The 17,376-nt window shown below is 46.2% G+C and overlaps 1 protein-coding gene across 6 annotated transcripts in view; it reads left to right on the forward strand.

Annotated features, from left to right (window-relative positions):
* Tsc22d1 (TSC22 domain family member 1) overlaps positions 1 to 9,629 on the forward strand; it is a 101,944-nt gene extending 92,315 nt beyond the window's left edge. For 4 of the 6 annotated variants that reach the window (XM_013349290.2, XM_005355631.2, XM_005355632.2 and 1 more), the window contains 2 exons: positions 7,152 to 7,200; positions 8,330 to 9,629. In XM_013349290.2, the coding sequence (XP_013204744.1) occupies positions 7,152 to 7,200; positions 8,330 to 8,587 (307 nt within the window). In that variant the 3' untranslated portion in view covers positions 8,588 to 9,629. Of the gene's footprint in view, positions 1 to 6,121; positions 6,182 to 6,231; positions 6,739 to 7,151; positions 7,201 to 8,329 lie in introns of those variants that run through there. The other 2 variants (XM_005355637.3, XM_005355636.2) reach the window with 2 other exon arrangements.
* The last annotated feature ends 7,747 nt before the right edge of the window (positions 9,630 to 17,376 follow it).

A 17,376-nucleotide genomic window follows, 5' to 3' on the forward strand; every position in this document is an offset into this window, starting at 1 on the left:
CTGCTCCTGTCTTTAATTCCTCCGTCTACCCTTTGAACACATAGCATAGCTAACAGTCTCTAACCTAATGTCCTTGTCTACAGGTTCCATCGCCTTTGTCACCTGTGGTCATTGAGGTGATTTTTCTTGCATTGCGAGTCCTGTCTTCCTGTTTGTGTATCTGCTACTTTTTATCGGGTGCTGATGTTGGAGAGTAGTTTTTCCAGAGGAACAAAGCCCAGCTCGATCTGGGACTAACAGCCACCTTACACACACACACACACAGGCAGACAGAAACACACAGAGACAGACACGTGTGCATGCGCGCGCGCACACACACCTTCCCCCAGAATTCCAGTGTCCTCTGGGCATTCACTACCCTCGACTTGGATTTTTCTCTCTCAGGCTTTCATAGCCCTCACCAGTCAAATCTTGTAAGATTTCTTGCTCTTGTTCTGCTCTTGGGCCATGGCTGTCTCCAGTCTGCGGTAGATCTCATAGATGCTTGCAGGTAGTCAGATACCTGTTTGCATTCTTTCTTTTTACTTTAAAAGATTCTCTTAATCCAAGCAGTTCATACATATAACCGAAGAATGATAAACTGAGTGTCAAAACACTTAGCACCCCCCCCTCCATATCTGTTTCGGGTGCAGCTATTTTTAAATGTTTAGGTTTTTTCCCCCTCTACTTTGCCTCCATATTTCTGTGATTTTTTTTTTTGCTTTGAGCATTATTTGATCAAATTGAGATAAATATAGATGCAGCTTAGCTCTTTAAAGCTGTTCACACACTACATGTATTTCTACCACCTCAGTAAATGTAATGGTAAAACAGTAAGTTTGTTTTAATCTCTAAAATGATGGTCATCCAGATGGGAGGTGTTTAGAACTAACTTTGCATTTGTAGATTCTCTGAGAGCTGCACACACCTACCTAGCAACATCTGCTCACCCTGAGAACCTGACTCTTCTCACCCTCTTTCTGCTGGAGCCTCCCTCTACCGCCAGCTCACCCAGGCACCAAGCAGCTGCTGTGTGGGCCTGCCAGGCAGCCTTTCCTGAGGTCACAATCTTCTGGCCTGTCAATCCCCTGTCCCAGGTTCTGACCTCTATGGCTCTGGCTGTGGCAGCCCCTGCCCACCGTTTTTCTCGATTTCGGTCTCCGTCTTATTGTATAAAGTATCTAGAAAATGTTTTTCTAGCTTTTTACTAGAGAGATAATATGGCCCAGTGAAAACTCCAAACAATGAAGCCATTTCTCTCAGAACTGTAAAGACCTTGGCCCATGGTCTTCTGGCAGCTGTAAGCACCACTTTTCCTGATAACCACTTTCTGTTTGCAACCTGCCCTTTCTGTGAGCGTTGGGACTTGCTGCTCCATCCCTAGCTGTCTTGTGTTTTGTGATGGACTTTGATTTGTTTGGTTTTGGTTTTTTACCATTTGGGGAATTTGGTTGTTTGTCTGGAGACTTGTGCTGTTCAGGTTCTCTGGCCATTCCCTGCTCGCTACTCAGCATCCTCAGGGCGCATCCTGTTTGCATGTTTGCCCTGCAGAGCCGTTCTCTACATCTCTGGTTCTCATTCTCTCCTCCTTTGGTTCGATTTTTCAGCCCTATCTTCTAACCCAAAAGAGCAGGTTGAATTTTGCAGCTTTATCGTCTTCTGATGACATTATGTCTTGTTCTGACAGTGAGCAGAGAAGGTAGAATTAGCAGCTTTTCTGTCTTTTGGTGACACGATGTCTTGTTCTGGCAGTGAGCGGAGGAAGTCACTAAAGCGTTACTCATTGTTTCTGCCCCTTTTTAATGTATTTCTATTTATTTGAAATAATACTGCTTTAAATTGACAGGCAAAATTGCGCGCAGTGGTATTTAACATTGTTTTCATACATTCCTATAAATAATGTAAGCTAGTTTAATGTGGCTCACTTACAAATGCATTGCTTCACACGCTCTCGGTTTTTGTGACAAGAACACTCGGCATCCACCACTCTTCTTTAAAGGGTACGGTATATCCGCGGTAACTGAAGCTACTATGCTAGTCAACAGGTTTCGTGGCTTATTCTTTCTGAGAGTATGTATCTTTTGACCAGCATCCCTTCATTCACCTCTTCATCCACCACTGTTGCCTTGGTAACCACTGTTCTGCCCTCTATTTCAGTGAGATCAACGTCTTTAGACAAGAGGCTAGGTGGTGGTTGTCCTTGACTGCCTGAACTCTTTTAAGATAAACTCTGTGTTCTCTGTGTTCAATTCTGTGTTCCATCCATGTTATAGCCATGATAGGATTTTATTTTAGTGGACAAGTAGTATTTTTGCCCCTGTTCCCCTCTCTGCCCTGTCTGTGTGTGTGTGGTCATCACATCTTTGGCTATGAAGTCTGTGGTTTTGTTAGGCTTGTCATTCTACTTCCAGGTTCTAGGAACCTGGGAAAGTGAGGTGATCAAGGGTTCCTAGACAAAAGCAGTTTCGTCAGGTTACAGGGTGCATGCATACCTTGCCTGCTTTCTTGGCAGTCCCCATAACATCCTAAGGAGCCTAGATGGTGAACCTTTGCTTCAGTCAGTGTTGGCTAAGTGTGATCACCGTAGACCCTCACAGAGCCTGCCTGTGCTCCTCTTCACCCTTCCCCATGTTTGATACCAACAGCCAGAGGTCACTGGTCTGGAGTCTGTGAAAAGGCTCATATGCAGATTGCAGTAGCAAGCTTAATGTTCATGCGTTTTTCTATACTTAGAGGTGCTCTCTGAGGCTGCCTTGTATGGGCCATGCCTTTGGGAGTCTCTCCTGCAGAGCTGTTGCATTTCCCCTGGACAATCTCAGCGGACCTCTGGTGGTCAAGAGATGGGCTAGACTCACAGATACTTGTCTGGTAGATGGAAGAACTTTATTTTATTGAGCTATACATTTTTCTCTGCTTCTCTCCCCTCTGCTACTGGAGGTAGCATGGTCCCCATGCTCCAAATTTACTCAGGAAATCTTGTCTTTTTCTACATCCCATGTAGTTTAGATCTATGTATGTCTCTCTTAGGGTCCTCATTATTGTCTAGGTTCTCTGGGATTCTGAATTGTAGGCTGGTTTTGTTTGATTTATGTCTAAAAGCCACTTATGAGTGAGTGCATGTGCTATTTGTCTTTTTGGGTCTGGGTTACTTTCCTCAATATGATTTCTAGCTCCATCCATTTGCCTGCAAATTTCAAGATGTCATTATTTTCTGCTGTGTAGTACTACATTGTGTAAATGTGCCACATTTTCCTTATCCATTCTTCAGTTGAGGGGCATTTAGGTTGTTTTCAGGTTCTGGCTATGATGAACAATGTTGCTTTGAACATAGTTGAGCACATGTACTTGTGATATGATTGAGCATCCTTTAGATATATACCCAAAAGTGGTGTTGCTGGGTCTTGAGGAAGGTTGTTTCCTAATTTTCTGAGAAATCATCATAGTGATATCCAAAGTGGCTGTACCAGCTTGCACTCCCACCAGCAATGCAGGAGTGTTCCCTTTACCCTACATCCTCTCCAGCAAAAGTTTTCATCAGTGTTTTTGATCTTGGACATTCTTGCAGGTGTAAGATGGAAGCTCAGAGTTGTTTTGATTTGCATTTCTCTGGCTAAGGATGTTGAGCATTTCCTTAAGTGTCTTTTCAGCCATTTTAGATTCCTCTGAGAGTTCTGTTTAGTCTGTACTCCATTTTTTTACTGGACCAATTTCTTAAGTTCTTTGTATATTATTATATAGATCAGACCTCTGTTGTGGGGTTGGCGAAGATCGTTTCCCATTCCGTAGGCTGTCGTTTTGTCTTGTTGGCCCTGTCCTTTGTTTTACAGAAGCTTCCTCAGTTTCGGGAGGTCCCATTTATTGTTTCTCTCAGTGTCTGTGCTACTGGGGTTATATTTAGGAAGTAGTCCATGTGTTCAAGTGTACTTCCCACTTTCTCTTTGAGGTTCAGTATGATTGGCTTTACGTTGAGGTCTTTGACCCATTTGGACTTGAGTCTTGTGCATGGTGATAGATATGGATCTATTTTCATTCTTCATGTTAAGATGGAAAAATTTTTAGGGGAAATTTTCAGACATTCCACTCCAGTGTTTTAGCTCATGAAGATTTCCTCTTATTTCCTTTGCCTTCGTTTTCAAGTTAGATATTCCTCTCATAGAGATCCAGTGTCAAGGGAATGTATGTAGCACATCTGTAGGAGAAAGATAAAGATCTGATTTCTTCATATTCTTTGATTCATTCATTTCTCCAGAAGTACACGTGCATGCGCACACACACATACACACACATTTCTTGTCAGTTATTTAAAATGGAAAGTGCTGGAGAAACAAACACCCCTCGGATGTGAATTAGAGAGGCTGACTGTTCATATCTTCTTTTTTGGCTAATACAGCAGGTAGTTATTCAGCTAAAACGATAGAAAACAGATCCTACTTAGCTCTTTTATTTCTGTTCACGAACAACATGAATAAATAAAATGGTGTGATCCTTTTCAATTCCAGCTGGGGATTTGTACTTCATTTTTTTATATGGCCTTAGAGGGTTTGATGTCTGTTTTTAGCTCCTTTACATTTAAGGTGTTTTTCTATAATACCCTTTCCTCTGGAGTTGGTGTTCTGTTAAAATATTTAAAAGGATACAGATTGAGTTATAATTTTAATTTTCCAAATTTTTCAAGGACAGAAACTACAAAGAACTAATAACAATCCCGCTTGGCATTCATGGGTTACTGTGATTAATCAGCTTCACTTAAATATTTCCTTTTACTGAAAACCGGTGCCTTCCAGGAATTTGCATAATAAAGTACAGATGGCCTTTGCTTCTGAATAAAAAAGTTAGCATAATATGAAACATAATAAAAGGAATATTCTCTTGTAGCCACACCACTTTTTAACACAGAAGAGACCCTTTTCTTGTGCCGTATTCAATATATTTGGTAACTAAGTGCCTTACGATTTCTGAAACCAAATACCCCGCCTGCCAGCTTTGGGTGTCCAGCCTTGGTTCAACTTCAGCAGTTGTCTAAAAGTCTCTGATGGCAGTTTCAGGAAAGGATGCTCCTTGAGGGAAAAGGGGTTCGTGCTGCATGTGAGTGTAGTGTATTTACGTTTCACTATCAAACTTTATAGGACTTGTGATGAATACAACACTTGCCTCTGATTTAGAGAGGTTCCAAGCAGTCGGTAGTAGTTCTTGTTTTTATAGTTTCCTGCCATTAGAGGGCAGTATTGTAGAGGTTAAAATTTTCTCAAACATACTGCAAACGGTATATAAATAACCTGTAATAATCAAACTTATTTCTTATAGTATGTTATAGTCTTCATGGACGTGTCTTCACAGATATTTAAATTATTGGAGATGTTTTTGCCCCTGGTTAAGCTAATTTACACCCTTATCTAACGACCATGATTTGGTGGCGTTAACCAGCTCGCTTTGACTCTTGGAAATCGTGGTGAGCCTGCAGCGTCTCTTTTGACTGCTGAACTATTTTTAACCACCATCAGATTTTCTCTAAATTTCTACTGGTTCTAGACAAACTGGAAATGAGCAAAGGCTACATATAAGGAATTGTATGCTTTTTGGAAAACGTCCTTGACAATCTTTCAATCCCTCTGTTGTAAGAAAACTAAGGATTAAGTCTTGGCGGAATTGCCATCTCACTTCGAAAACCCTTTGCCTTAGGGACTAGCTGAAAATAGATCTGTTCGGGATTGGACCTGTAGATTGACTTTTCTAGCTATAAATGGAAGAAAGCGTAATTACTGGTGCAGTTAGGGTGATGCAATTTTAAGGCTTGCTACTCTGGAGACATTTGGGGAAGGTTCCCTGCATTTCATCTTGTGGATTCCTTTGACTTTATTTGCCTCGCAAAGAAAAATGCAATATTGTTTTCTACACGTAACTGATAAAATTTATGTGAAACTATCTCCCACTAAAAAGGCAAATGTAATATTCTTTTCATTAGCATTAAGAAAGAATTCCTACAGCAGGGTTATCTTTGTACATAACAGTCTCTAAAATCTCCCGTTACTGCTTCTTGTAAGAACCCAATAATTGAAACCGAGACGCTGGCGTTCCCGAGCCTTAGTGGTGGGACTGAGCATGCCCAGTAGCTCAGCCGGGTCTGCTCGCAAATAGCAAGCTTGCAGGGTTCAGCGCCGCGGAAACCGGCGGCTCTGGAGACGGGGTTCTGACTCCTTTAGACGTAAGCATGCAGCATGCGGGCACGGGGTGCTTTCGGGGACCCTGACGCGGCCCTCAGAGGAGGCTGAGCCCACCCCACCCAACCCCCCCTCCCCGCCCCCTCCGCGCCGCCCGCCACGGGCACCGGGAGGGACCGCAGCCCGGGAGCGCGCGGGGCGGGCCTATGGCGCGACCAATCGGCGCGAAGCCTCGCCGCCTATATGTGGCGCTGGGGCCGGGCGGCCTCCTCTAGAGGAGTGGAGCCGGCTGTTGGGTCGCTGCGAGCCGCCAGCCACCGTGCACGCCGCCGCTTCCCTCTTGCCTGAGCTGCCCTGCCATTCTCACGCCCCGGGCTGCAGACAGCAAGGAGGCTTTCTCTAGTTTCAACCAGGCTGCCGGTGCTCCCTCCCTCCCTCTCTTTTTTTTCCACGAGGGTGTTTTTGGCTGCAATTGCATGAAATCCCAATGGTGTAGACCAGTGGCGATGGATCTAGGAGTTTACCAACTGAGACATTTTTCAATTTCTTTCTTGTCGTCTTTGCTGGGAACTGAAAACGCTTCTGTGAGACTTGACAATAGGTAAATGTCATATGGGATAGTTGGTTTAAATTGACTCGGAGTAAATTGACTTGCCGGGAATGCAGGTACCGGATAGTCGTGCGAATTCCTTTGTCCATGCCGAGGGTTACTGTGACATAGATGGTGCTTTTTAAACTGGTCAGAAGATCCTTATTTTCACAGACCTGGCTCGAGAACAGGCTTTCTCTCATTATGTAATTTAGCCCTTTGTGGCTCCCTAAAATAGGGAAATGCCTGGATATTCGATAGTGGCTGGTATTTTCTGGAGTATGATGTATTTTTGTATCATTAAAGAATACTCAAAATATGATACTAGTAAACTCATTTGAGTTCGGAGATCTATCCTTATCCTGGATTGTTAAAAGATCAATTCCATTTACCGATTTTTTTTTTTTTTTGATCCTCTCTTCCAGCTCTGGTGCAAGTGTGGTAGCTATCGACAACAAAATCGAGCAAGCTATGGTATGTATTGGTTAAAAATTGCTTGTACTCTGTGTGGGCACAGCACAAAACCCGAGATGTCTTGGAATGACCAGTGCATCCCTTAGCTAAATCCAGATGGTGCTGGTTGCTGTTGAACAGAATACAGCCAGGAATGCCAGTGCTAGCTTGCTGTCTCCAGCCAATGTGGAGACCAGCCACGTATCCCCCGGAGGGAGAAGGGCCCTGAGGTTTTTGAGCGGGGTCCCTGCCCTGGACCCATTTCTTCTAACGTCGGGATAAGGAGGCAGCAGCTCAGCTTCCCCTTTGGTCGCCCTGGGAACATCTTCAGCGATGTGGCTTTACTGGGCACCCTGAGATTTTACAGGGGAGCTGGGGCGGGGGGAGTCGCCGCCGAGGGGATCAGGGGACGGGGTCCCTAAAGCATACCAGAATCTCCCCTGCAGTGGGCGAATGGGAGAAAAGTTTTGTTTTCTTGGCCTGCTCCTGGATTTCTCCTATTTTTTATTTCCGCCTTGGTCGTTCTTTGTTATTGGAGCAGCGCCTGTGGCTCTTCTCACGGGATTCTCTGCCCACTGTTGCTAGGCAAACTCTGAACCTTTAATTCAGAGCTATAAATAACTCGGGCTCTCATTGGCTACGACGTCTGCCCAGGTTTCTGTGATGTCAGCTTAATCGCTGGGGGGGTTGGAGTGGGGGAGTAGAGGTGGAGGGAAGAAAATGCGGCAGCCTGCTCTGTAGGAACTGGCTGCAGCCGGTGCCGAGGGAGGGAGAGAGGGAGGGAGGAGGCCCTCCCTATGCTGGGAGGGCCTGGGGGCGGGGAAGCGGCCGCTGGGCCTCAGGCCTGGATGGAAACCCAGGGCTGGAATGGAGCCCCGGTGCCTTTTGTCATCTTGTATCGGAAACTGGACTGTAGGCATCTTTGGCTAATGTCTGCAAAAAAAAAAAAAAAGTCTAGAGACTTTTGGAAAGCTTGATCCCTTATACATTAAACTTAAGTTTTGTGCGGCTGTGATTATGCGCAGATTTCCACAAGTGTGCTTTAATGCTCTCTGGTGCCAGTGGCTAGGGAGAGCTAAGAAAGGCCTTCAGAAAGCCAGAGGCCAGGACACAGTGAGCTGAACCTTTTCTTCTCCCCCCTTCCGTTCAGGATCTGGTGAAAAGCCATCTGATGTATGCAGTTCGGGAGGAAGTGGAGGTTCTGAAGGAGCAGATCAAAGAACTAATAGAGAAGAACTCCCAGCTGGAGCAGGAGAACAATCTGCTGAAGACCCTGGCCAGTCCGGAGCAGCTCGCCCAGTTTCAGGCCCAGCTGCAGACTGGCTCCCCTCCGGCCACCACGCAGCCACAGGGGACCACACAACCCCCTGCACAGCCAGCGTCCCAGGGCTCAGGATCAACCGCATAGCCTGCTATGCCCCTACAGAACTGGCTGCTGCTGTCTGAACTGAACAGACCGAAGAGATGTGCTAGTGAGAACCCACCTCCAGCCACCCATTTCATTGCTGTCTACGGAAGAGACGTGAGACTCACATGCCATTCTCGCTTTCTCCCCAGTATTAAGCACTCATATGCTTTTGGCTTGAAGAAATGTGCTAGTTGAGTGAATTAAAGGTTAATCAGAGAATGAGCATGGATGTACCCTGTGCAACTTGGCAGATGTCTGAGGGATGGTTTAATTGATGCTGAGGAGCTGTGTGCCTTTTCAACCCTTCCCAGCTGCCCACCCCGCTTCCAAGAGCTCTCGGGCTTGCCTGCCTGACGCTCGGAAGGTGGGCTGCTCCTGGATTTTGTTCCCTCTTCTCCGTCCCCTCGAGGAACTCGAAAGAGGACAGAAACAAGACTGCCATGGGTGGGGAGGGGTTCAGTCATTTTACGACAACTGTCACCAAAGTTTCTAAGACAATAGTACGGTCCCTCTTTTCTGAAACATCGAAGACACAAAACTATTAGTGAGAAAAACGGTGACAGGTAGCTGGGACCTAGGCTATCTCATTATGAAGGTTGTTTTTGCTTATTGTATATTTGTGTATGTAGTGTAACGAATTTGTACAATAGAGGGCCGTAACTGCTGTTTAGGTTGTACAGATTGGAATTTAGATGTTACATTGGCTGTCTGGAAGGTGTGGATTGTCCTTTGTAGAGAGGGAGACCTCCATAAAAACTGATGACAAAAACCACACCTGAAGAAACGTTAAGAATTTGGCACAGTTAGTCACTTGGTGTAATCCGAAATCTAGCTGCTGAATTTCACGAAGTAAATCCCTGCTCGCCGATGTCTCGGGCGAGCTGGTTGACTACTTGGAGAAATGGATTTCCCATTAGGGGTTTGCGCATATCACCTGTATAGTAGTTGGATGCGTAGGTTACCGGGCATGTTCTCTCCAGTTACCACTGTATTTAACTGTTGTCACCTTTCAATAAAGCATATAAAATGTTGATAAACAAGGGTTTCATGTGACAGTGTCAATATGATTGCACCACGGTTCCAGCAGTTCAGTGAAATCTAAAAGGGAGCAGAAGGGTTGGCCAAAGCAGGCTAGGCACACCAGTGGTTGGCTGTAGAAGTGACGGGAATTGCAGGCTTACTGGCACTGTGTTGTTTGGCTAAGCCAGAGCCAGCGAAGGAGGGGCCCTGTTCTCGTGTGTCCTGGATAAGCCACTTCATCCCCGTGGACGACTAGGATAGTATCTTCAGATCCCCCGTTTAAAATTCTAAGCCTTTGTGTAGAACTTAATCACCTGTAGGACCAAAGGTAGGAGTGGGAACTCTTACTGTGAAGCAGGCCATCTTTCCTACAGGGGTGGGATAAATGTACTGGGCTCAAGGCAGGTAGGGCCTGGTACTTCAATCCCTCTTGGATGATGTGTAAAGTAGCTCAGAATAAACACGGGGCCGAAAGCAGGAGTAAGCAGGGTCCTGGAGACAACAGGGTAGGCTTGGCTTCGTAGTCTGCCCCAGGAACTCAGCAAACAGCTCCTTGACCCGACAGGACTTGGGGCATGCACATTCTCTGAGGCTCATCCAAGTCCTGGATTCCTCAGTTGTAATTGTGGAGTTTGGAGTCTCCATTAAAACTCCCATGAAACTTTGGTATCTTGATAATTATATACAAATTAATAATTTATTTTATTTTTTTGGTTTTTCAAGACAGGGTTTCTCTGTAGCTTTGGTGCCTGTCCCAGAACTAGCCTTTGTAGACAGGCTGGCCTTGAACTCCCAGAGATCTGCCTGCCTCTGCCTCCCGAGTGCTGGGATTAAAGGCGTGCGCCACCACCGCCTGGCTAATTTTTTAAATCAAGATGTGTTTTCATGCCCTTTCTCACCTTTGTGAATACAGGGCATACTTTATTGACTGCTATTTGAGCATATTTAAAGTGACATTTTGCTACTTGCTTCCAGACCTGACCTAGGCTGTTTTGGTGTGTGGGTGACCATGTAATTCATTGCATCACGCGCTGTGTTCCATGGAGCAGGAGCAATTTCTAAAGCGGAATGAGATGTAGGATGAGCACTGGGTGTTCGTGACATCGTCAGCAGGACAGATGGCAGCACAGTGAAGGAGAGGCAGAAGGGAGGGGAGGGATTTTACATGATTTTAACGAATGCCTGCTTTTGGTTTCAAATGAACAATCTTCAGTATTCAGGAGCTGAGCTTTGGTTTTTGCATGCCTTAAAAGCAAGTTTTTACTTTTTCATCTTGTGATGAAGGTAGCATGCCAGAATCAGGCTTACGTTTGCTCAAGAAATGTTAATTACAACCATAATTAGAAACGAAAATGAATTTCGGTGCAAGCCCTACTGTCCCTCAGGCTGTGTGAAATAAGCAGCCGAAGCTGCTGGACCCCGTGATAGGAGTGCGTTTAGATGTCCATTTCAGATCCATTTGGACAGTAATACAGCAGTAAGATTAGGAACAAGCAGAAAATTAAATATCCTCTTAGATAACACAGGCTGAACACTGACTTGACTGCCCACCGACAGAACTGGGGAGCAGCTTGTGTGGTAAGGTTCCCACTCGGTGTGTGGGAGAAAGACAGTAGCTGTTCTTTGTGCTGTGGGAACCAGCTCTTTGATCTTTGGAGGGGATAGGAGCTCCTCGGACCTCCTCTCCCATCCATAAAATAAGGATTGGGCAAGATCTCTTTCAAGACCGGCTTGTTTATTTTTTTTATTTTTATTTTTATTTTTTATTGGTTTTTCGAGACAGGGTTTCTCTGGCTTTGGAGCCTGTCCTGGAACTAGCTCTGTAGACCAGGCTAGTCTCGAACTCAGAGATCGCCTGCCTCAAGACCGGCTTGTTTAAACTTCAACTCAAATCAGAAAAGCATTTCTGATGGTGACTGTGGGCACAGGTTCTTACACGGTATGGTAGGTTCTTTAGATAGTAGGAGTATCTTCTTCCCAGAGATTCTATAGTCAGCAACCTCTGCCAGATGGGTGAGTGGGTGGATGGTTGCTGATGACTGGGGCCAATGGTTTGGGTTTGTTTCCTTGCTTGCAGTGAGAATGTCTTTTCATACCTTCCATCCAGAGCCACCACGGGGAAGTGCTGACTTGTTATTTCCAGGCTTGATTCATAGGCCTTTCCCAAGGACCATCCTTGATCTTTCCCTGCAGCCAAACCAGTTGGAAGATGGCTGCTAGCCTTACCAGCCTGGGGCACTGGACAACTGATGGAGCATCCTTGGCCCCAGAGTCTCAACTGAAACTTCTCACTGTCCTAAAAGAGCAAGAAACACATTTCTACCATTAATTTAGATGTACATTACATTTTTAGGCTTATTAACTAGTACACAAACTTATGTTTGTGTAAATTATTTACACACTATGTAAATTGTGCAATCATTACACTATGTGTGAAATTATTACAAAGAAATAATGTGAAGTAATGGGTTATATAGTGCAAATTGAGCATGTCAGAGCCTGGTAGCAGAAAAAGACGAATATATCTAAAAGATAATTTGTGTGTGCATGTTTGTATATGTGAACATGTGTGCTTGTGTGTCCTTGTGGAAGCCAGAGGTCAATACTGCTTTTCTCTTGCTGTTACCCCCCACCTTGTTTTGTAAGAAAGGCTCTCTCATTGAACTTGGAGCTTACCAGTTGGCTAGACTGGCCAGCCAGCAAACTCAGAGGGTTGGCCTGTCTCCCTCTTCCCCAGCTCTAAGGTTACAGAAGTGCTTGGGCTCTGAACTTAGGTCCTAATGATTGTGCAATAGGTACTTTACCTACTAACTCATCCCCCTTTCTGTCCATAAAAGACTGTGTGTGTGTGTGTGTGTGTGTGTGTGTGTGCGCGCGCGCGCGCACGCATGTGCACACACGTGTGAGACAGACAGATGGACAGATAGGCAGACCAGGTCTCCCTAAGACCCAGGCTGGCCTCCAGCTTGTTAAGTAGATAAAGATGACCTTGAACTCTTGATGGTTCTGCTGGGATTATGGGCGTGTGCCTCCACACCCAGTTTACAGAGTGTTGAGGGTCAAACTCAGGGCTTGCAAGCCAAGCAAGCGCTCTACCAACCGTGATCAGCCCTGGAAAGAGAATCTTGAGTTTGACTTTGAAAAAACTATACAGTCATCTTTGGCATAGTTATCAAAACAATTGTCTCCCTATGTGGTAGGGATGAAATGTTTTTCTAATAGTTTAGAAAAACATTATGCAATGAGAGTTGACTGGCTAAAGTCATAACGTGTGACTTTGAAAGACACCACTGGTGAGTCATTGGCTGCAATCAGAGGTCAGTCTGTGGGTTTGGGGTCATCTCCATCCTGTTGGGAGCAGTGAGACCCCAGATCCTGAATTTCTTGTAATCCCCTGATCTGAGTGCCTACAGCTGCTCTGAGCACGAGACCTTCAGGAGTTCCTGATGGCAGGAAAGTGGTTTCTGGTGGGTTTGGCTGGGGCATGGCTATCTTTATATAATCTGCCCCTGAACACAATAAAGGGGCATTCTCGGGGAATTCAAGGGTGACCCGTGTTGTTGTTGTTTCTCTGTGTGTGTCTGTGTATTTTAACCTCCAGCCCCCTTGCCCGAAGCTCTCGAACTGGGTGCCAGCGCACAGAGCGCAGACATGGGGGTGCTGTACGCGGCACCATCCCACTGGCCTGATGTGGCTTCCGAATGTGTTTTTTTTATTTTTTTATTTTTTAAAAAAGTCAATTAGTGACATTGGTCCTGATATGTGTGGTATTAGTCCAAGCTGAAGGAGTCTTGAGTCTAATTCCCTCTAACAGTAACTAGCTGCTGCAAGTCGTGAGTACAGTTCACGTTGGACCAGGTCTGACCCCTCAGCCACCGAGACCCTCTGGTGGCCTCCACCATCCGCCACTGGTATGTACCACTCATTCACATCATACCTGGTACAGGTAGGCATTTGAAATTGCATTCCAAAGCCAGATTATAACAATTCTTTTTTTATTGTGTGTGTGTGTGTGTGTGTGTGTGTGTGTGTGTGTGTGTGTGTGTGTGTTTCTAACTGGGTTTTTACTGTAGCTCTAGAGCCTGTCCTGGAACTCACCCTATAGACCAGGCTGGCCTTGAACTCACAGAGATCCACCTGCCTCTGCCTGCTGAGTGCTGGTATTAAAGGCGTGCGCCACCACCGCCACCAGGCAGGATTCATTTGAAGTGGGGGTGGACACCATTTGTACATGTGGGTCAGAGAACTGTGGGGGCTGGTTCTCTCCTGCCGTGTGGGGCTGTGGGTGATAACTCAGGTCACGAGGCTTGGCAGCAGGGCTTTTGCCCACTGAGCCATCTCATCAGCTTGAATAGCTGACTCAGTAATTTATGGCCGAATCATGTAACAGTTCATATGATTCGGCCTCTTCAAGAAGAGAAAACAGAACTTACTGTCATGACCATTGGATTTTGCTTTGCTGTATCAGGCTAGTTGGAGAGGAGCAGAGTTGGAGATTTGCCTTGACAGATCTGAAATGGCTGACCCAGGCTCCTCCCAGGAAAAGGAAAGTGGAAGCCATTTCTTATTACATATATTGTGCTCTTACTGTGCGCTAAGCGTTTTCAAGAGAGCATCTTTTATTCTTCACACCAGAAAAGAGAAGTCACTCGCCACTGTGCCAGTTATAGGACACAATAAAGATGACACAAATCACATTTATCCCTTACCAAAATCTGGGGCTCTTAGCCACTTTTTCGGCCCCTTCTCCCAAACAGGCAGCTATCTTTGCCAAGTAGTGCCCATCTGGGGTCTGTAGCCCTCCCAGAGCTGACATACTATTCCCTTGGTTTATGCCCCAAAGAGAGATCACGTGGAAGCAGTTTGGGGCTAGCATGGAATTTCAACCCTTTCGGCAAGCAGCAATACATAAGGCGCTGCTGCCTCAAGCTCTTATGAGGCTATCAAATCACTGGACCAGCAGGAGCCCGTGGAACCGTGGCTACTAAGGAGCCAAAAGGGAAGACAAGTAGATGCAAGAGGCAGAAGATCTGCAGGCGATTATTAAATCCCAAATTGAATCACACCCCCTTGCCTGACCTGATGTGGCCTCAGCTGACTACATAGCATAAATGGATCATCTGTGTAACTTGAACAATAAAGACCCAGAGACAGCTGGAGGGCAGAAAAGCAAAACAGCCAAGCCACTAGAGAAGTCTTAACCTCTACCAAGGCTGAGTGACTGCAGACGGAGCTGAACCTCCCTGTCCTCCTGATTTATATTCCCCTGTAGTGCTGGGATTAAAGGTGTGACTTCCTAGTACTCATACTAAAGGTGGGAGCCACCACCATTGGATCTGTTTCTTCACTGATCTTGTGTAGCTAGCCCAGGGTGGCCTTAAACTCACAGAGATCCATCTGCCTCTGTCTCCCAAATCCCGGGACTAAAGGTGTGTGACACCACTGCCTGGCTTCTAGTGGCTTAGCTTTGCCTTCTGATCTTCATGAGAGCTTTTATTAAAACATAAATAAAATATCACTATACATCTGTATTTCCCAATCCCATATAGATACTTGACAGAAAGCCCAGCGCCAAGTGGATTAAATGTTTCTGTTTACGATGCCACTGCTTATTTGTTCATTCGTGAAACTGACATACTAATTAAATATCAGCACCGCACCATGCTTAGGGAGGCCCCAAGGTGCTATGAGTATCAAATAGGAAAAAAACAAACAAAACACTTTTGCTTTTGAGTCCTAATCCCAGTCCAGTGGCCAAATATATTGGGAATCCTTGTAATGCTATATGAAGGACCATTCACTAGAGTGTGGGTAACATTCATTCTTTCAAGGTGGGAATGTAAAGGTTGGAAGAGGCTCAGGGGAAGAAGCTTCGCTCTGCAGCTTACTTGTTTAGGGAAGAAGGGCCACGCCCTCCGTTGTTGGCTCCTGATGCCTTTGGGAGGCCTCAAGTGACCGCAGAACTGGCCACGGTAGCATGGATACACCTGGTCATAGGGACCCAGCTTGGTCCTATCAGAATGAACTTTAGCCATGATCCTGTGTACCCCTCCTCATCCTCCTGCTCTTGGACATCTCTGTGGGACTCATAGGTAGATCTACAATACATGGAGCTGACAGACAGCTGGACTGAGCTGTGATGCCATGGTTTCATTCCCCCTCAGTAACCCGTAGGCCCTGAAGCCCCATCTCTACCCTGGGGTGTGGCTCTACTCTCTGAACTGGTTTCAATTAGGCTATCTGTGGCTTGCACACTACAGCGTCCCCAGTGAATAAGGGTCCTTCCTCTGTTCTCTGAGGAATGATGTACGCAGTAGCAAAGATTTAGGGGGAATAAGTAAATATTCTAGGGCTCAGAACAAGCATAACCCCGGAGGAGATAACTGGGGATGGAACCTTGGGCTGAGGACACAGAAGGAGGGACCAACAAAGGAGACTAAGCAGAAAATAGCAAGTGTGAGAGAGAGAAAAGCCCAAAGAGCTCTGGAAGTCTGGAAGTGCGCCTGACCTTAGTTAGGAAGAGCGCGAGAGGTGAGCTTAAGTGTCCTCAAAGGTTGTTGAGTAACGTGTTGGGTGATGAGTTTAGACACATTAAAGCAAAAACCTAACTGGAGGGGCATGGTCCATGAGGTGAAGAGGTCATAGGAGGTGGGAGGAGACAGCAGAAATCAGCATGCTAAGGACCCGGCTCAGAGAAAGAAGTGAAAAAACAACCAGAGAGGGGAAGTGAGGGAAAATGGAAAGATAGAAGATAGTTTGTGTGTTTACCAATCACAGATATTAAGATTGGCAGCTGTTGGTGGGGCAAGAAGACATCGGAACCACGAGGTGGGGAACCAGCAGTTTCTCAGAGCCAGCAGGGACACACAGGTGAATGCAAATGCGCATGGGCTTGCAGGAGCACAGGTGAGGATGTCCTGTGTGAACCAGGAGGCGGGGTCTGCCAGGATTCTCAGGAGGCAAGGCTGGGAGGGTACTTGGGGAAGGCAGAGGAGAGACTCAGGATTCACAGATGGAAACATTTGAAGGTAATGGCTTTGGATTCCATGAGCAAATCTATACCTTGAGGTTGCCCTTGGCGCTTCAACTCACAGTTGACAATTCCCCAAACTCATGGCCTGGAGTCTAAGCTCTAGGATTGGCACCTGAGTGGGCAAAGGGCAGATGCGCTGAGATCAGCCAGGGCACCATAGATTAGACTCAGGACGCCTTTCATTTCCCATGAGAGGCAATGGAACCTGGTGCTGGGTAGAGAATGTGGTTTGTTCGGAAGGCTCTTCTGGGCCAGCAAGCAGGGACGCCCACAGAATCACACAACGGGATCACCTGGCTAGGAGTAGGTGAGCCACGGAGCAGCCTCCAGCGCCACCCCTTGCTCTGCCTTCAGAGAAGGGACAGTGAATCTCAGAGGTGTAGTTTCACTTGAGTGTGATCACAGTCAGTGTGGAGCAGCCCTGAAACGCAGCTGATCAGAGAGACGCCCTGCGGAAAGGAGAGGCCCTCATTCCATTTGCTCGTCCCTCTGCTTTCTTCCCTTAGCTCCGTATAGCCTTTTAGGTATTTGGGTCACAAATATGGTTATGGTTCCATACCTGCCTTCAAACAACGTCTGCTTACTGACAGCAGGTGGGTGAGTTATGCGAGACAATGGGACATGAAGGGGAGACAGGGTCATCTGTGCCTGGGGGTTGGATGTTGAGGATCGTGGAAAGCTCTGACGGAAGGCCACTTAAACTGAGAACAAAGCAGAAGGGGACCTTCCAGTGGCA

The sequence above is a fragment of the Microtus ochrogaster genome, chromosome 17 (assembly GCF_000317375.1).
Source record: "Microtus ochrogaster isolate Prairie Vole_2 chromosome 17, MicOch1.0, whole genome shotgun sequence".
NCBI classification, from domain to species: domain Eukaryota; kingdom Metazoa; phylum Chordata; class Mammalia; order Rodentia; family Cricetidae; genus Microtus; species Microtus ochrogaster.